This window comes from Myotis nattereri, assembly GCF_964212035.1.
Source record: "Myotis nattereri genome assembly, chromosome: 11".
NCBI classification, from domain to species: domain Eukaryota; kingdom Metazoa; phylum Chordata; class Mammalia; order Chiroptera; family Vespertilionidae; genus Myotis; species Myotis nattereri.
Window position 1 is genome coordinate 4,411,987 of NC_138086.1, and position 20,193 is coordinate 4,432,179.

The 20,193-nt window shown below is 55.7% G+C and overlaps 1 protein-coding gene across 5 annotated transcripts in view; it reads right to left on the reverse strand.

The window, feature by feature from the left end:
• DPP6 (dipeptidyl peptidase like 6) overlaps positions 1–20,193 on the reverse strand; it is a gene marked incomplete at its 5' end in the record, with an annotated part of 642,841 nt that overhangs the window by 353,180 nt on the left and 269,468 nt on the right. For 2 of the 5 annotated variants that reach the window (XR_013996566.1, XM_081101875.1), the window contains one exon: positions 950–1,384. The exons of the other annotated variants lie outside the window; for them this stretch is intronic. Coding sequence is in view for 1 of the 2 variants with exons in the window: in XM_081101875.1 (XP_080958001.1) it covers positions 950–1,006 (57 nt within the window). Of the gene's footprint in view, positions 1–949; positions 1,385–20,193 lie in introns of those variants that run through there. 5 annotated transcript variants of the gene reach the window in all.

The following is a 20,193-nucleotide window of genomic DNA, read 5'->3' on the forward strand; positions in this document are numbered from 1 at the left end:
GGGCCTGAGGGGCTTCCCGGGGTCTGCGGGGCCTCCCGGGGTCTGAGGGGCTCCCAGGGTATGCGGGGCTGCCGGGGTCTGTGGGGCTCCCAGGGTCTGCGGGGCTTCCCGGGGTCTGCGGGGCTTCCCGGGGTCTGAGGGGCTCCCGGGGTCTGCGGGGCTTCCCGGGGTCTGAGGGGCTTCCCGGGGTCTGTGGGGCTCCCCGGGGTCTGTGGGGCTCCCGGGGTCTGTGGGGCTCCCGGGGTCTACAGGGCTGCCAGGGCTGCCAGAGGAGAAGCAGTGATTAAGGACAAGCACCCAGATCTTCTGAGAGGGACTCACAGGAGCTTGAGTGGTAACCGGCCCCTGGTCCCCTGACTCCTGAGCCCACAGCGGGCCTCTGGGGCAGGGCAAGCGCTGGCCTCCGCCATCGGGCACCCAGTGCCACCCGGCAGCCTCCTTAGCCCTGCGACCAGGGCCCCCACTTGGCCCGGCTCTGCACCCATCAGCCTTCCCACAGCGGCAGCTGTGCGTGAATTCCGCCAGAAATTCTTCAGGAGAAGGACAGGGACACAGCTATCCGAGGAAAAGTCCTTTAAACATGTCTTCCTTCTACCGATGTTAGAAGCAAAGCAAAGCCCCACTGGACGATGGGAGTAAGCTGAAAGGTGGGGGCTACCACCTGCTCCGACCACCCCGCACTGGAAACCTTCACAGTGGCCCCGCTTCCGGAGACAGCCCTGCCCGGAGCCCTCACATCAGCGCCCTCAGCAGACACTCCCAGGGCCACGCGGGACGGGCAGCCCAGGGCATCTTTTAAAAGCAGAAGAGGGAAGGCAGACCCCTGGGCACTCACTCCGCGCTCTGCCTCACCTGCCCGCGGTGGCTCAGGTGACTGCAGGCACCACAAACACAGACCTATTTCCCGAGCCAGGGCACAGGCGCGCGCACAGGCGGGTCCCCGCCTTACCTGCTCCTGCTGCTGCACGGATTTCACCGAAGCGTTGGGCTCCTTGGCCGTGGTCATGACCGCGCGTCTGGGCGCTCACCAGCTCGGGCAGGTGAGATCCGACTGGGAGTGTGGAGCCCCCGGAGTGCAGTTGGCGAGGGGACTGAGGTTCAGTCCATACCCCGAAACCTCACCGCTATTCCGGAGCGGGTCGGGGAGAAGGGTGGGCAGGCCAGCCTAGTTTCCCCTTTAAAAGCCGAGAACGGGGAGCGGATCCGAAGAGGGAAGATGCCCAGGCTTAGTGGGGCTTCTCCCGTTAGCAACAGCCTCTGCAATCCCACAGAAACAATGTCACTGCTTAGCAACCAGCAACTGGCGGCGCGGTGCAGGGAGGGGACCCGAGTGCGCGCAGCTCCCGCCCGCCTCCGCGCACCGCGCATGCTCTGCTGCGGCTCCGGGTGGGGAGGGGGCGCCGTGGGAAAGGAGGCTGGAGGTGGGAGGTCGGAGGAGGGGACGCCAGGGATAGGGAGACTGGCGTGGGCGGAGAGTTGGGAGAGGGAGGAGGAGGGGGCGCGCCATGGAGAGGAGGCTGGAGAGGGGATACCAGGGGTTTGCAGAGGAGGCCCTTGGAAAGGCGGAGGGACCCAGACCTGGAACCCAGGCAGGGGGAAGCTAGTCCCTGCCCTCTCCACCGCCCAGGTGGGGAACCTGAGCCCCGCAGCAGTCCTGAGGTGCGGGTCGCACCGGGGCGGGGCGCTAAGGAGCCGCGAGAGGGGTGTTTTTCCCTGATGTCAATGCCCAGGCGCCTATGAGGAGGCAGGTGGTCTGTGGGCACCAGAAAATGGCATCTTTGCTGTGCCAGGTGGGTCGTGCAGAAAGCTAGTGGTGGAAATCTTGGCCTTTATTTTCCTTAAATTCCAGAAAACTCGGTTCATCTTTTAATTCAAAGACTCTCTGGTTTGTCTTTGAAAATCCACCAGGCCCTCCAGGGTGTCTGGTTAAAGGCAAGAGCCTCCAGCGCCGCCTGAGGAGCCTGGTCAAGGGCTAGCCAGCAGCAGGGCAAAGGCGGGAGATGGCGGACAGGCTGCCTACCCAGGCCCTGGCTCCCTGCCCTCTCCCTGCCCTGGCCCCAGCTGCCTGCCCTGCGCTGCTCTCAGGGCACAGGTGCTGCCCCAGGAGAAAGCCCTGTGGGGGCCCCAGAGAGAGAGCTCAGCTGGCCAGTCCTTTGCAGGTGGGAGCACTTCAGTCCCTGCTTCTCCCGCTCTCCCTGCTTTGCCCCTCCCCTCCACCAGGGGCTCAGGTGAGCACTGCTGGCCAGAAAGCAGGCCCAGGCACCCGGTGCAGACAGATGGTCTCAGGGAGAGTGTGCTCCATGCTCAGCATGTTCCCTCGCTCTGCAGCTCCTCGCAGAGACAGGCCAAGCCGTACCTTCCCTTTCCAAGGCGCCCACAGGAAGCCTCCTCTCATTCAGCTCCTCCCGATGCTCCCTGGAGCCCCCATTTTCCAGGACACCCTGGCAGGATCCAGGGCACGCGTCTTCCCAGGCTGCCAGGTGAGTCCCCAGAGTGGCAGTGGGGCTTGGCCACCCCTGCCCGGCCTGCCCTGCATTCTGGTCCGAGTAGTTCCCTGGCACAGTGGGCAGAGGCTGGTTTGGCTGAGAGTCCAGAGAAGGAACCCCTTCCCCCATGTAAAACCCTCCCCAGAGGGCTGTGCTCTGCACGGAGCTCGCCCTGGACTCCGCAGAGCAGGGAGGGAGTGGGCTGGGCCCCAGCAGCGGCGAGGCCCCCTCTGGTCCATCTCTGGGGCTCTTCTCTCCAACTGTGGGGAGCAGCAGCGTGGGTGAAGGGAGTGAGCGGCCCAGCAAGCTCTCAGGGGCGTCCTCCTCAGTTACAGGTTCCGAGTGCAAAGCCACGCTGGTGAGGTGCTCAGGCCATCCTGCCACAAAGCCCCAGCAGCAGTGACACAGACAGGGGGCCTGGCACTGCCCCTCAACCTGGACTGCAGCGGCCCAGGAGGACCTTGATGACAGGTGAGACCACGGTCCCTGATGACATCCTTCCCCAGTTCAGTCCCTCTGAGCATCACAGAACCAGGCTGTCCTCCAGTTTCCTCTTCAGTGAAAACCCCTGAGGGGTCAGACCTTAAATGACTGGCTGCTAAACCCCCCCAGGGCCCTCTGCTAGCTCACGGTGGCCACGCCCCCCAGTTGGTGCCTGGTGCGCAGGTGCGTGTTGCGGGGACCCCATGAACCCCGCCCTTTAGGTAACTGTAGTCTACTTCTCGGTAAAGACGTGAAGCATTATTTTACATCTAAAATGAATATGATAGAATGCAGAGTTTGCACACATTTGCAAGATTCTATCTGATACTTCATAGGAGTCTCCTGTTGGCACCAGATCATCGGGTCACTTGGGCGCCTGCCTGGCCAGCACCTGAAGCCCTCACCTCATTCACCAGCTCTGCCCTTCAGGAGCCACTGGGGGGAGCGTGGGAGAAGGCCTGGCCCAGGGCAGGCAGCTGTGCCCCTCAGACCTTTCCCGGGGATGTCCTGGCACCAGGTCCCCATGGCCGTACTTGACTTGGGCAGCTATTGCTAGAGAAAGGGCAGGACTTCGTGTGAGGCATGATGACATGGATGGACCAGAGGGTGTCACTCAGGGTGAAGTAAGCCAGTCACAGGAGGACACGTTCTGCAGGATGCCATTCTGCGAGAAATCTAAAATAATCAACTAGAAGCAGGAATAGGACCGTGGCTGCCATTTATCCATTTACTCTGCTCTCGTTACCAATGCCGCATCATGCACTTAAAAATCTCAGAGGGTAGATCTGGTAAGAGAGAGAAAGGGCTGCCTTTTACCCTCATTGTGAAAGGCACCAGTGTCCCTCCAGGGCAGCAAAGCCAACCTTTCCGACCTCACACACCTCCAGTTGTCTGCAGACGACCACCGGTTGGCGACCACTGCTCCAGAGGACACACACTGTGCCAGGCTACCCTCAAGTTCAAGGCCTGGGATGACTATGGCTATGGAGAGCTTTTTTTAGAGTCCACATGTAGGTGACTTATTTAGTTAGCATCATACTCTCTAGGACAGTGATGGCGAACCTATGACACGCGTGTCAGAGGTGACACGCGAACTCATTTTTTTGGTTGATTTTTCTTTGTTAAATGGCATTTAAATATATAAAATAAATATCAAAAATATAAGTCTTTGTCTTAATATGGTTGCAAATATCAAAAAATTTCTATATGTGACACGGCACCAGAGTTAAGTTAGGGTTTTTCAAAATGCTGACACGCTGAACTCAAAAGGTTCGCCATCACTGCTCTAGGACAATCCATGTTGTCACAGTGCCATGACTTGATCCTTTCTGTGGCTGAGTAATATTCCATGTCATGTAGACCACATCGTATTTACCAGTCTGTGAACATTTTGGTTGCTTCCATCTCTTGGCTACTGTATATAACGTTGCAGTGAACATAGGGGTGCAAATATATTTTCAAGTTAGTGCTTCTGTTTTCTTCGGATAAATACCCAGACTTGGAATTGCCTGGTCATGTGGTAGCTCTATTTTTCATTTTTTGAGGACCCTCCACACTGTCTTCCACGGTGGCTGCCCCAGTTTGCATTCCCACCAGCAGTGCACGCGCCTCCTTTCCCCCCACACCCTCGCCAGCACTTGTTGTTTGTTGATTTATTGACGGCAGCCATTATAGCAGGTGAGGTGATACCCCATGGAGGTTTTAGTTTGCATTTCCCTGTAATTAGTGAGGCTGAGCATCTTTTCATATGTCTGTTGGTATCTGTATGTCCTCTTGGGAGAAATGTTATTATTAATCATCTCATGAAAGGCCCGCTCTGCAACAGGCAGGTTCTGAGGTGCTGGATGGGGACTTCACTGTGCGAATCTGGGGAAGGACACAATTCAGCCCTTTCACCCACTATTAGCCCCGTTTACTGCTCAGGACATTGAGCTTGAAATGAACAAGAAGCTCTTCCAAAGCACCGATCACAGACGTAGAGCCGGCATTCAGATCCAGTTCTGCTGGTCACAGCCTTTGTCTCACACACACACGCGCACGCACATGTACACACACACACAAACACACATGCTCTTCCCATGTCTCCTCAAACGCCAGCCAGGGCTTGAGCAGAGGCCCTTCTCCTTAAATCTCCATGCCCTAGTTCTGCCCAGCCACAGGCAGCTGGAGCCCCACTCAGGCCAGGCTCGGCAAGTCCATTCCACTGGGTCTGGGGGGACCCTCTCAGAAGGAGCCCCTCCCAGGTGGGCGCTCCCCTTGCCCGAGGCAGGGACAGAGGTGCTGCCAGCAGAAGGACCTTCATTCCACAGCAGCTGAGCACGTTAGGAGCGGCCACGACCCCGCGCAAGGACAGCGCTGGCGCCTGGGTCTGGCCCAGCCAGCTCCTCATGGTGCCTGCGGGGCACCAGCAGCTGGAGCCTGGGGAGAGGGCAGGTGGCCTGCCAACGCAGACTCTGCCAGCTGCCTGTCGTACTGTGTTATTCACATCCCATCGTCACTGGGACCAGTGCCCATGACACTGAGAATCTCTGATGTCTGCAGGCCCCACTGCAGGGACCTGAGGCACACGGCCCTTGCAGGTGCCCCTGGGGGAGGCCGCTCAGGCAGCCTAGATCCTCTCTCCCCTCCAGTCCTGTCCGACGAGGCCACTGGGTCCCCCTGCAGCTCAAGGCTCCTCCCTCCTCTGGTCTCTGCTCCCCTCGCCCAGAGTAGCCGCCTATCCGCTAAGACAGCTTCCCTTCAAGGACCTCTCCATCAGCAAGTCTGTATCAAACACCTACTCTGTGCAGACAGCAAAACCACCCGCAAGAAGCAGGATGCTGGCTGCCCTGTTGCTATAAGGTAGAGGTCGAGATGTCTATACAGTAGGATCCTGAAGATTTGGAATATTTCAGCATTAACCACATGCAAGATAAGCTACTCCTAATGACAGCTCCTGAAAATAAAAGAGGATATGGACACAAGGTGAGAATCCCTGAGGGGAAAAAATGGAGAGGGGAAGGGGAGGGGAAAGAAGGGAGAGATTAAAGAATTGGCTCACTTGGCTGTAGGGCTTGCGAGGGCTGCAGGTCGGACAGCAGCTGGGCCCAGGGGAGAGCCGATGCCGCAGGGCAGGTCCCAGGCCCCTGTGCAGCCCCCTCTCCTGGGAGAGTCTGTCTCTCCTGTAGCCTTCAACCGGCTGGCTGTGCCCACGGCCACCCCAGCACAAAACCTCTAGCAGCATCTAGTTTGACCAAAAACTAGGTACCATGGCCCAGCCCAGGTGATACATGAACTTGACTGTGAGGCTTGCACGTAGACGTGATTGGCATAGGATCTGCAGCGACTCTTCTCAATGCCCCCCCCCCCACTCCTCCCTCTGCCCATCTTTCTCCCTGGAATGCTTGCTGCCATCTGGAGACCAAGACCATTCACGGAAGATGGAGAAGGGCCTAGGTACCTGAGGAGCTTATGCCGAGTTGCCATGGCAACCTGGACTGTTCTCCCCCAATTTCATATCCAGGAAAAGTAATGAGCTCCTGCTTTATAGAAGTGCTGTTAGTGTAGGTTCTCTGGCATCACAGCCAGGCGAACTCATGCCTAGGACACAAATTCCTGCTCTGTCTGCTCTTCGTAGCACTCCTACCGGCGTGTTAAAGTGTCCCCCAGCATCACCGCCCGTTAAATTAGGAAGGAGCTGCTGTCGACCCATTGTATTCAAGCTACTCAGTTCACGTTGATTTCTCCAGGCGGCGCAGGAGTGAGCATCTAAGTCAGGTTCCTGGACTGTTGCCCATGGACCAACACCCAGCCACTTCCTGTCTTTTAACTAAAGATTTATTGGGATGGGGCTGTGCCATTCACTTATGTATTATTTAAAGGCTGCATTTGCACTAAAATGGCTGAGATGACATTTGTGACAAAATCCATGTGGCCTGCAGAGTATCAACCATTCACTGTCTGTGTTTTGCAGAGAAAGTTGCAGCGCCCTGGTCTAAAGTGCCTGTGACACGTCAAGGTGTGTATGCGGTCCCCTCAGAAGATTCAATAGAAAAAACCTCCCAGCGTCCAGGTAGACCATCTGCCCTCCTCCCAGAAGGAAAGGCTCAGACACAAACTCTAACGCCATGTTACTCCTCATATCTTGACACTAAGACACTCGTCGGCCCAGCAGACACGGCTCAGCTCGCAGCAGCGACCGTCTCGGTGCTCATCACCACAGGCCGCCTGCCCCCTGTCAGGTCCATGTCGTTGCCCGGACGGTGGACAGAGGTGGGCGAGGAGCCAGCACCACACTGCAACGTGTACAACTCCGTAGGGCACAGGGGGTCGTGGGTGGGGCAGGGCCTTGGAGTGGGATCTCCCGTGGATTTGGGAAGACGAGAGGCACCCTCATGAGTTGCCATATCCATACCTGCATCACTCAGTGTGCTGGTTTGAATACGTGAATAACGGGATGTATTCGAAGGATTCAGTGACAAGTCACACTTGACTGCTTTTCATGCTTTCCCTTCTTTTGCTGACTACTAACCTTTACAAAGTACTGATAACTGCTCATCAGGGGACTGCGGCCCCAGGGGGCATGGCCTGAGCCAAAGGGTTCAGCTGCCCCGGAAGCTCTGTGTTTATTGAGAAACTACTGTGTGTACGAGCCAGGAAAGCTGCTCACATGCCTCACAGTCTAGCAGGAGGCAAACTTGTAACAACAAAATCCTGTGGTCCTGCCTCAGGAAGGGCAAGGAGGAAGATGGGATGTGGGAGGTTTCCAGGCAACTGGGGTCCACCTGCTGGCGGGCTGTGTAGGGGGCCTTGGCTGCACCCCATGCGGTGATGAGAAGCATGGGGGGTGACGAGAAGCAAGAAATTGAGTGCACAGAGGAGCATGTGTGGATCATGAACACGGTGCTCAGGCAAAACAATTGGAAAGATAAACATTTACACGTGTGCACGCAAACACATACATGGAATGTATAGTTGCACAAATGTGTATACAGAGCACATCTCTGCATTTATACACAAACTCGGACCTTTCAACAAAAAAATTGCATGTAGAATCCATGTTTTGCAGAGATTCAGACAAGCAAAGCGACCCATCAAACCTAATACAATGTTGGCTGATGTGGGAGGGAGCAGGGACTAGCTTATGAGGAAGAGGGGAGGCAGGGAGGGAGGGGAGGAAGGAGGGACAGAAGGAAGGAGGGAAGGAAGGAGGGATAGAAGGAGGGAGGGAGGGAGGGAGGGAGGGAGGGAGGGAGGATGGAGAAAAGGAAAAGAAGGAAGAGGAGGGAGTGAGGGTGGTTTGTTCCCTTGAGGACAACGGGCTATGACTCCCCTCAGCAGTTTCCTCCCCTGAGTGCAGGCCAGAAGGTCAAGGTGGAAGGTACGGGGAGCCCGCTGTGCTCACCAGTGGCACCATCTCATCTCACACGACACGCCTGGGGGCAGGTGAGCCCTTTACCTGCAGACCAGGAAACCGGCGCGTAGAGAGAACAGAACACCTGCTGCTGACAGTGGTTTGACTGATGGGCCTGGTGTGCACCCATGTCGCAGTCCCCTCCCCTCGCCTGGGGAGGACCCCCGCCTCTAAGCCTGGCATCCCTACGTCAGCTTCCAGCCGCAAATTCCATGGCGTCAGTCAGGTGGATACTCCGAGACTGACAGTCCCATTTCTGGACGTTGCTGTCATGCAAAAGGGCCTTTAGGCCAAGCCCTGTCCACGTGCACCCACTGGTGCTCAGGCAGCAGCCTCCGCGCACCGCGAGGGCCCGATGCAAGGCTAAGGGCGTGGCGCTTTGATGACCTCATTTTCAATGTTCAGGTTTCAACCCGAAGTACTGCCACTGCGTTCTCAATGCTTTGCCCTGTGTCCGCCCTGACCCACGCCCTCTCACACACAGCCGTGGAGCCAGGGCATCCGGCACCCGGGCAGGTGGCCACAGGAGCCGCCGGGCACCACCGGGCACTGCCTGCTTCTCAGGCACCTCATGCGGCAGGATGGCCTTGGCAACAGCTCCAGGCAGGGGCGTGCTTGTGGTTTCCAGTGGCTGCAGCCGGCATTGCGGGGCTCCTGGCTTGGTGCTGGCCGTGGAGCCAGCTGCCATGTTTGTGTGACACCGGCAGGTGGGAGACCAGACTTCCCTGCTGTCACCACGTCTCAGTGTGTCCCAGGAGGGACGCCCTCGGCGGGACCCCTGGCACATCCTCCCACAGGCTCCCCCACTCCCTGGTTGCCCAGACCTCTGCTCCCTCCTGCCTCTGCCGGGGCAAGGCTGTCAGAATGGACCCGGGTCAGGAAGAGTTTCCACCCCCATGAAGGAGAGCACGTCCCCAAGCCCCTAAGTCCTCATGGTTCTGTTTCCACTCCAAGGGCGTGACAAGCAGGTCCCCAGCTTCAGTTCGCAGGGGAGGGGCCGTCAGTGCAGCCCCACTGCCCAGCTCTGCAGAACACACGCGACGGCGCTTCGGGGACGAGTGGAAACCACAACCAAATGGGCCGCTTAAAATCGATGGCACATGCCACCCTGGCGATCTAAGGCACCGCGTGCTTTCGCTGGGAAGGCACTGCGGAAGCAAGGGCATTACCAAAGGAGAGTCAGAGAACCACCCTCCCACCGAAGCACTGCCACTCGCTCCATCCCAGACCCTCCATCTGGTGAGCTCCTATTCATCCTGCAACACCCACTTCAAATGCGCCCATACCTCACCGTGGACTTGATCCCTTTCTGCTCTAGGACATCACCCCCTTCACGTCTCAGCTTGTGCCCAGTGTGGGCACATCGCAGCATCACTGTCCACTTCCCATCTGGCTCTCTGGCTGCTGTGGGTTTCTCCAGGGCCGGCAGGCCTGGGTGACATGAAAAGCTGCCTATCGGTTGAAGGAACAGCCCTCAGGTCAGAGTAATGTCTTGCTTGCAAATGCCAGGCTGACAACTCACAAGCTACCGAGCCCGGCTCCAGCTACTATTGGACACAGGCAGCCGCCTGGGGAACGTGCCGGAAGCACGAGATGACTCCATAACCCGTGGGCAGAGATCGGGGCTCAATAAGGGAGCTTCTGGGGTCAGACTGAGGTCACTTAAGGACACATCTCATGCTTTGTATCCTCAGCCCTTGGCACACAGGACACCACAGCGCAGCAGGAGCGGCAGCGTCACCCGGATGGAGGCCCAGATCCACTGTCCACAGGAGGCACCGGGGCTGTCAGAACCAGTCATTCATTCCCAGTAACTCGTGATCAGCAAAGACGTGCAGAATCACAGACACAGAACCTGTCACAGCCTCCGGCCGGCTCGTAAGATCACAACATCCACATGCCTGAGAGGCAAACACGAGACAGGAACCAGGCATGCAGGCTCCCCTGGGGCCCGGAACCAGGCGGGAGAGGCCATGAGGGGGGTGCGGGGGAGACAGAGCGGATGTTCCCACGCGGTCTGAAGGGGACCTCCTGCATCACCAAGGTGACAGGGTTGGGGTCTCCTAGATCCTGGGGATCCCCTTTGGAAGCTGACCCCGTAGCCAGCTCCTTAGGCAGCCTCTGCTCCAGCAGGTGCCCTGACTGGCAATCCACCTGGCAACCTCTTGGTGCGCGGGAGGACGCCCAACCAACCGAGCCACGCCGCCAGGCTGGGCCTGTACTGTAGACAAGGTCTTACCCAGACACGGGGGAGGCCAGATCCAGACAGCAGGGCGCTGGCTGGGAAGGTCACCGGGTCTGGTGAGCAGGAGGCCCGGGAGCAGTATCTCCAGGGAACCACCCAGGTCATGCAGGCTTTGTAGGAAGTGCCGTCGGAAGCGGAGGGGCCACGGCACTACTGGAGAAAGGACTGGCCTTCGTCCCGCAGGAATGAGGGTGGGGGCACCAGAAGGTCGTCCGGCTGTTCGGTCTAATTACCATATTGCCCTTTTGTTATTATAGATAGCTCTGCATGGAGATAGCAGTAGTTTTTCTCCTGGAAAATAGAATTGCCTATCGTCCCTCTCATAATTTATAATCGAGGGTGTCCCCAAAAGTGTGTACACACTCAAGCAGCTGATAACTCACTGAATTTTCACTCCACTTCAGGCTTAACTGATTTGAAATAATGGGTGAAGCCGGACTAAGCTTTGAACCAAGAAAATGTATCCACCAGTCTTTTTTATAGGGATATATAAGAGATAAAGTTTACAGCACAAAACCCAGCAACAGTTGATGAATTGAGGGAGCTCAAATACCGAACGCAATGATTCTTTTTTAAAAAAATATATTTTTATTGATTTCAGAGAGGAAGGGAGATGGAGAGAGAGATAGAAACATCAATGAGAGAGAATCATTGATCGGCTGCCTCTAGCAGGCCCCCCACTGGGGATGGAGCCTGCAACCTGGGCATGTGCCCTTGGCCAAAATCAAACTGGCAACCCTTCAGTCTGCAGTCCGATGCTCCATCCACTGAGGCACCGGCCAGGGCGCTATGATCATTTTGTCCTCACTCTGCAGGTGGGTAGCCTGAGGTGGAGGACGTTGAGATCACTGGTGGCTGAGCTCACACTTGGGGCCCGCACTGCTCGGCCTCTCAGAGGAGTGGTCTAAGGCGCGGCAGGTGGGGGGCCAGGATTCCTAGGTGAGCAGGCTGTTAGGAGGGCCGGCCGCGTCTGCAAAGTGAGCCTGAACCAGGCTCAGAGGGCTTGCTGTGAGCATCACCCATGCTCACCACGGGCGGGAACTGGAGACAGGACTCAGGCTTTCTGAACCTACGGGCACAGACAGGTCTTGCCCTAAGACCAGAGGGAGGTATCAGGTGTATGATCCAGCCGGAGAAGGGGTCCAGGGGAGTTTGGGGGTGGCTCCCAAGAGCCCACTGCTCATGAACCTCCAGTTCCGCACCGAGCATTGCCGACTGCGTCCACCCCCTTACAAACCGCCTCGGACCCACGCTAGGGCTTCGGGTTTGTTCTGTTTTCTAGGAAAAGGCAGGGAGAACGGCATTCATTCCAATGCCTGATGTCCAAAACTGGACCACGCGGGTGGATTCTTTCAAATAAGCATTTCCACGCTGTGTGCCTTGAGTCAAGTTCCTTAGCTGCCTCAGTTTCCTCCTCTAAAAATAGTACAATGCTGTCCTCGCCTCCTGGGTGGCTGGGAGGACTCTGTAGATTAATACTGTCAAGTGCTCCGAACGGGCGTGGCACACAGGAGCCATCAGCATCGACTCGAGCCCTGGCTCATTGGACCGAGGTGGTGTAAGGAGAGACAAAAGTATCTCTGCGGTGACTTTCCTCAGAATCATCTTTACCCTGCAAATATGTTGTTATTTGAGTGGTAATGAACCCACCCATGCACATGGAATTCATGACTAATTCATGACTAACAGACATAATCCCGGCCATCACCTATTGGACAGCTCCGTGAGCCAAGCACCAGCCTCGGGGTGCTGCGGTCCCCAAAGCCAGGGGTGCGCACACTCACCCAGGAGAGACTTGGGTCCCGGCCTCGCAGGTGAGTGGGCTCCAGTCCTGAGCTCAAGTCTTGGCAAAGCCTGAAGGACTACTGAGCGTTTACGTCTGCCGTAGCTTATAGTTTAAAGCCTCTGTGACCGGAGCCTTTCAGCACTGACAGCACTGACAGCACTGACAGCGTGACAATAGCTGTTCCCCGTAATGACAAGCCTGTCCCCGCCACGGATTCCAGAGACAGTCGGCCATGGACAGCGGGATGGGGGGTAAACAATGATTTTACTTTTATCTCTGCTAAATGTAACTTTTCTTTCCAAATATCCTGCTGGCTATGCTTAACATTCATCAGGAGTTATAAACTGTTCTGAGCGTTGAATAAGATGTAAGCGGTCTTATTCAAAACGCTGGCCCATGCGCTATTATTGCAACAGGAAATCACGTGATCTGAGCCGGGGTTTTAGAACTGTGCCTTCAAAGGCTCATCCCTGGGCAGTTATTGATTGGGGGGTCTTCATCAAAAGCGAAATCTCTGAGGACGAATGGTCTAAGATTCAGAGCAAAGGAGGAGCTGGCCACATGCTCGCCCACAGCAAGTCCTTCACAGGCTACGTGGTCCCCCAGGGCAGTGGAGTGAGGTCCGGCCACACCTGCCCACACTCAGGGTGCAGCAACATCCTTTCCTAAGCGTTTGCCTTGGATTCAAAAATCAAACTTTTGAGACTGCAATCTAAACACAGTCGTCATGGAACCACAGTGAGCACGGCTCCGTGCACGGGACCCTGTGCTCCAACCCACATCCGGCACCCACTGTGACTAGTGCTGAGTTTGTCAAGGCCAGCGGCTGACCCGGTGGCCCTGCCGCTGAGGGCGACCCAGCAACGCCCGACGGACGGGGTCTGTTCTGGGACCACACGTTATACTTGCCCCCTGACGTAACCCTGCGCACAGCCACCTGGCTGCTCAGCCGTGTGCGCACTGTGCTGGCCTCCACGTGGCTAGCTGCTCACGGGCAGACTGTCCCCGAGCTCCCCGGAGGGACGGTGCTTACCTCCCTTCCACTGAGGGTGGGGTTTCTCTGAGGGGCTGACCCTCTTCACGGCTGCACAGTGGGAGGAGCCCCCGCCCCCACTGTCACTCGGCAAAGGCTGAAGGAGTCCCCCTCGGAGCGTCTCTGACACAGGCTGCACCACAACACTGCCCCACGTTTCCACGGGCGAGCCACACACCCGGCAGCTCGGGGCCCGGCAAGGACACGATGACCTCTCTGTCTCCACCTTCTCCATTTGCCTGTATAACCGCAGGGCAGCGAGCTGCCCGGCTCCCACTCCCGCTCGTGTGGGTGCTACATCTGGCCTGGCTGGGTTTGTGCTTTGTTCTGTCAATCCTCACCCAAGGATATTGATGTTTTTAGAGAGAGTGGGAGGGAGGGAGGGGAGAGAGAAAAAGAGAGAGAAAGATGGACGTGAGAGAGACACATCGATTGGTTGCCTCCCGTACACCTCTGACTGGGACAGGGATCGAACCTGCAGCCCAGGCATGTGCCCTTGACTGGGAATCAAACCTTTGACCCTTCCGTGGGCAGGCCGATGCTCTAACCATTGAGCACTCTGGCCAGGGCTGGGCTGGTTGATTTTTTACAGTTCAGGTGCATTCTGGGAGCCGGCGGGATGAACACCTCCGGTGCCATGCTGCTCACAGGTTTGCTGTTTGCTGAGTGCATGCTGTTTAAAATGACCCCTGAGGCCTGGCACCGAGGTGCTGTCCAGGGTCCCTAGCACCAACGGCTGTGGCGTGGCTTAGGGAGAAACCGTGTGTTAGATGGGCTTCGTCCAGGAATCGATTATAGTGCTGCGGCCCTGACTTCCAAGTCAGTGAGTCAACAGGAGATACTCAACAGACTGTCTCTAAACCGAGACACACATAGAAGGTCTTATGTGGACTGGTTGATGAAAGTGTGCCCACAGGCAGGCACTCAGCCCAGCATCTGCTGGGAGCAAGGCTTGATACTGGTGAGTTCAGGGTTCCTGTGACTTTATGGGACACAATTACTGCAGTGTCTCCGGGGCTCAGCCAACCTCTGTGCTCCTTCTCACCTGAGCCGAGTGGACATTCCCGGACGCCAGCATTGGCGTCCCCGGCATCAGAGCAACGGCCTCATCTATGCTGTGTCCTAATCAGTCCCTTCTGGCATTGAAGGGGAGTGTCCCCCTTCCCACAGCACCCACAGCCCCTCACTGCTCACCAGTCCCATGGGGCTATTGGGAGCCAGAAGGGACACTCACACCAGGGGGACCTGAATTTGAGTTCAGGATTTGCCATCTTTGTCTGGGTGGCCCTGGGAAAAACCAGTGAGCGATTGAGTCAAAATTGCCTTTTTTCTAAAACGGGACTCATAACTACCCACTGAGTTTTTGCATATATTTCTAAGGTAACACTCATAATTTTGAAACAAAAAAGGTATCCCCTCAATAAAAGTATTTACTATTTTAGCAAAACCACTGCCATGGCCACCGCCATTGTCATAGGTCAGCCCAGGAGTGCTCTATCCTTCCATTGAACCTGGGACTGACCCCGTTCTCAGTTAAAGAGTCATCTCCTAGACCCTAGGAAGGTCTCACGAAGCTCAACTACAGGAGTCACCGGAGAAGGGAGGAGGTTCACCCTGCACTGTGACCCAGAGCTGGTGGCTGTGGAGCGGGGGCTGGGCCGGGAGGCGGGGAGGAAGCTGGTCAGTCCCAGGCAACGCTGCACAAGGAGCGTGGCCGCTGCCTCACTGGCTCCATCGCTCTTAGAAATGTTAGCATTTACTGTGAAGGCGCCACGGAGTTAGTTACAGTTGTGACAATTCCCAAAACCAAGGGCGCAGGGCAGAAGGGCCCCGTCAAGGTGCCTTCTAGGAAGAAGAGCAGGAGGCCCACGTGTAGAGTCTGCACCGAGAGGCACTGCGGCCTGGGGTGAGAGCGTGCCCAGGGCAGGTGCGCCCGGGGATGGGCGAGGGCTTGAAGTCACGCAGGCAAATGTGTTTGGCGTCTGCTGACCCCACCTCTAGGATGAGTGCATTTGCTAGAAATCGGGCCCAATGTCCCGTGATTGTCCAGAGCCTGGCAACACTGATGCAGATGAAGGTTTGTCTATTTTTAAAACATTATTTCTGACATTTTTGTAATAAAATACAAGAAAAGCAACGACTTTCGAACTCACTGGAATTATACTCCTGACTTTCCAGAGACAGGTTGGGAAGCGAATGTACATGCAGGCAGTGAAGTGCTTTAAAAAGAAAAGTTAACAATTGAGACGATATGCAGATTTGGGTAGCTCGTGTGGGAGGTCCTGGAAAAATCTTCCTTTGCACATCTGAATTTAACTTCCTGACTAATTACATCTTCTGATGTGTATGAAAGAGTCCCAATTCAGTAAATGCTAGAATTTAAAATGTAACCCTTCTGGGTGCCAGGTGGCTAAGGACTTCCCTTGTCAGCAGGCCAGTGTCATCCATGGCCATGTAGATGGCTGCGCACGGACCAGTTCCAGTCAGAAATGGCTCCTACGTGTCCTGTTGTGGGGTATTTGCAGGTGTGATTATTTTTTGGTGTTGCTTATAAGTTGAGAATAATGTTATGATAAAGAAACCATGGAATTCCATCAAACTGCTGGTCAGAACTTGTTTCCATTTTGAATGAGGAGTTTTGAAAAGACAGAGGGACCAAGACATGACTATAGAATTCTACAGTTGAAAAGGTCCTTGTAGAACTAGTTCTACAGTTGAAAAGGTCCTGACAGAGTTAACACCACTCTGTTCATTCTCTTCCTGAGAACTTCCCTAAATCAGGGAGATACAACTCCTTGGCCTCCTGATGCAGTGTTTTGTGTTCCCATGTGGCACAGCCAACTCTTAACAAGACGTCTTATTAGCTGGCTTCCTGGGTTTCTGGAAAGAGCAGTAAAGGCAGGGACAAACATTTATAGCGAGACACCTGGAATTGTTTCACGTGGAGTGCAGGCTTTCTCCTAATTATTGGTGCGGCTATAGCGATGTCTTTCTACTTGTGCCAATCTGACCAGAATGTCCTGGTGACATCTAAAGAATCATTATAGTTTAAAGTCTGCTGCTTATGAATACAAGTGAACACAATCACATCATCTACAGAAGGTGGACTCTATTATTCGTCCCCTCTTCTTCTTGCAATCTCACACGATGAGGTGCATCAGCACACAGGTCATTACCCACCAGGAAGACTGTGTGTTGTTCGGCAAAAACACTGGGCTGCCCAATGTGGGTCATTATCATCTGACGATTGTAAAGCTCAGGGTCATTGTAATGGGGGAGAAACACATGCCTGGCCGCAGAGAATGGGTGGCTCGCTGGCAGAGCTGGCTGGGACGCAAATCGTGTTTTGTCATTAAGTTATGTTGTCTTTGGGGGACAGGTCCTCTGGCCCTGACCTCCATCTGAAGCTTTTCCCAGGGTACCTGGAGCGCCCTGTCTCTGATCTGCCTCCCTCACTCTTCCATTGGACACCACATAGATAGAGGCTGAGCCAAACAGAGGGCAGACCCTCCTGTACTGGGGATCTTAAATCATGTAGACTTGAACCCACACAGATCAAAGGGTCCTGGGGATGCCCTAGCCGGCTTGGCTCAGTGGATGGAGCATTAGCCTGTGGACTGAAAGGTCCTGGGCTTGATTCTGGTCAAGGGCACGTACTTTGGTTTGGTCCTGGTTGAGGTGTGTGCAGTAGGCAACCAATCAATGTGTCTCTCTCACATCAATGTTTCCCTCTCTCTCTGTCTCTCCCCCTCCCTTCCACTAGCTCTAAAAATCAGTGGAAAAATATCCTCGGGTGAGAAATAACAACAACAACATGAAGATCCTGGGGAGGAAGGAGCGTGAGAGGAGCAGCCACACATTTGCATTGTGGCCCCAGGTCAATGCGTTTCCCACGTCCTGTCCTTGGGGAGAGGTCTGCTAGCCTCTGAGGGAGATGCAATAAACAGCCTCCCAGGGCCCATGAAATGGTGCCTGTGCTCAAGAACCCGTGAACACCCCGGGCTGCTGGCTGGAGAGAACTGTCTTGCAAAGCAAAACTCCTGGGAGCTCCAGGCAGCAGACACCTGCAGGGAGGGGACTGGATGGGACAGGGCTGGGCCGGGCAGAGGCGGCTCCTGAGAGGCTACGTGGGATGCAGCCTGTGGCCACCACAGGCCCCGCCCACTCCTGATAGTGTCTGAGTGGCAGCCAGTGCTGTCCCCTCTCACCCTCCTGTGGTGCCTTCTCTGACCCCCTTTCCTTAGGGCGGTAAGTACCTACGGACGCTTCCCCCCAGTAACACCTCTAATGGGCTCCCCCAACCGCTGATGTTTTTTTAATGAATGTCCATAAAATGCTGGTGGTGCCAACATTTTTAAGATCGAATTCCAAGCAAGAAAGGAACACCTGGCTGTGAGCTGAGCAACGAATCCTAGGAGACTGAAGTAGCCCTCGCTCTCCTGAGGGGCTCCTGCCTGTAGCCTGCACCCGGGCAGCCAGCCAAAGACTCCTCCCCTCCGCCCAGTGCCTTCCCCGTTGTGCGACGCGGGCCTGAGACAAAGTCCACAGCTGTCCCAGGACCAGGGAAGGCAGCTGTGTTCCCAGCCTGGGAACCTACACAGTGGAGCACGGTTTTCACGTCAATGAACACGCCATTTCATGAAAAGCCAAGATCAGGAAGCAGCCCATCCACGTGGAGGATCAGGGAGCCCATGTTAGCGGGAGATGTAGAAAGCAGTGTAGATGGTCAGGGCCCCGGGCAAGCAGCCAGATGCGCAGTCAGGGAACCCTCCCTCAAGACGTTAGTCATCTACCCGGGGAGATAAACAAACATGTATGTCAAGATACTGGGTATACAGGGAATTTCCCTACAAACTGGGAACCTCCCCCTGGTGGTCCCTCAGCACCACCCTGGGACTTGGTCACAGGGGACGTTGCTTGGAAGTCGCCTGCTGAGAGGCCTCTGCAGGGGCCAGAACAGAAGCCCTCCAGGCCTCCCTCTTAATGCTGTTCCTCCAGGTAAGTTGACTTTAGAGGATGTTTCTGTGTCATTTCATGGGAGTGGCCCCTGGGCCTGGCCCTGCCCTTGGGCTTTCTCTGCCCCTCTCCTCAAGGCAGGGAAGCCATGTGCTCTGTCTCTGGATCCCATGGCAGTGGGTGGCCCCGCCCACCAGCAGGCCACTCCCCGTAAATGGGGAGCTGTCTGACTTGGCCCCAGCGCCAGGAAAACCGGAGAGTGCTGCTGCTGGGATGTGAAGGGTCTGCCTGCTCAGCACGTGTCCACATGGGTATCCAAGCACTGAATCCTCAGAGAAGAGCTCCCTGGCCGCCTTCTGTGAAACAGCCCCTCGCCCCACACACCACTGCTCCCTCTCCCCTAACCTGCCTCACTGACCACAAGCCTTTATCTCCACCTGAAACCACACTGTTATCCCTTCCTTTGCTGTGATCTCCTCTATCAGATGTAACTTCTTAGGGGACATCTCCTGCGAGCAGCGCCTGGCATGGAGCAGGGACTGTCCATCCTGAAATTAGCCAGTGAGCAGGAGAGGGAGGACATCAGGGTTCCATAAGGTTCTTCCCGTAGTTCAGGCGGCAGGCCCCGTGGAGGCCCTGACTTTCTAAAGGTGACTCCACATGGGGACAATGGCTGTCTGACTTTCGTTCCCACTTGTCCTGAGCAGCACTCTCCATCCCCTCCTCAGCCCACGCGTTTATCTCCACTCCTGTGACTGTGGCAGCATTTCCCCGAACCACCTCCACCTCTGCAGGAGCACCCCTCCTGCCGTCCTGACCTGCCGGGGTGCCCGGCATTGAGCATGGCCCTCGTAACTCAGCATTTCTCCGTTATCCACATTTTATTCTGAATGAGACCCTACATTTCTTAGAGGGAGGCCCTACATGATCAGTTCTGTGCAAATGCTTGTTCTGAACACGTGACTTTGTTTCAATGCAACGGACACACAGATGCTCCTCAGCTTACGACTGGATTATGGCCCAACCAACCCACTGCATGTTGAAACTACCCCAAGGCAAACAAGCATTTCATGCGCCTAAGAGACCTCGGCTTAGCCTCGCCTACTACGCACTTACATTAGTCCGCGCTGGGCAAGTCATCTAACAGGAAGCCTATTTCATAATAAAGTGTTGAATAGCTCCTGTAATTTATTGTTATCACTTCCACATTATCGGGAAGTCGAAAAATCATTAGGTCGAACCATTGTAAGTGGAGGATCATCTGCATTAGGGAGCAGTCTAAGCATGATGCTAATCCTGTGTTTGCTGATGTGTGGATTCACCTGCAAGAAACACTGGGTGAATACAGAAACAGGTGCAGGTGAACGGAGCCCGCAGGAAGACAGGGAACACACGTGCGCACCCTCGAACCTGCCGCTGTCTCAGCCCTCGCCTGTCCGTCACGCGTCACCTCTGTCCTCTGACTCCAGAGAATCCCGCCCCCTTCACGGTAACTCACACGCTACGCCCTCCAGCGCTCAGGTGAAGCACATATATTCCTGTGGTGTGTATGTGTTGCTAACCTCTCACCAGGGTAGGCCTGTGCCACTGCTGTCCTTAGGCTCCTGCTGTCCTCTCTGTGTCATGGCCAAGTGCTCCCGCGTTCTGTCTGTGACCTCACCTCCCCCAGGAGCTCTGTGGCTTTATTGGGTGACTTTGCACAATGTGGTGATTTTTAAGGAACACGCGTTTTGTTCCACAGCGTATCTGTGTGTGCGTGTTAACTATGTGTCCTGTTCTGTCTACACGAAGAAATGGGCATCATCAAACACT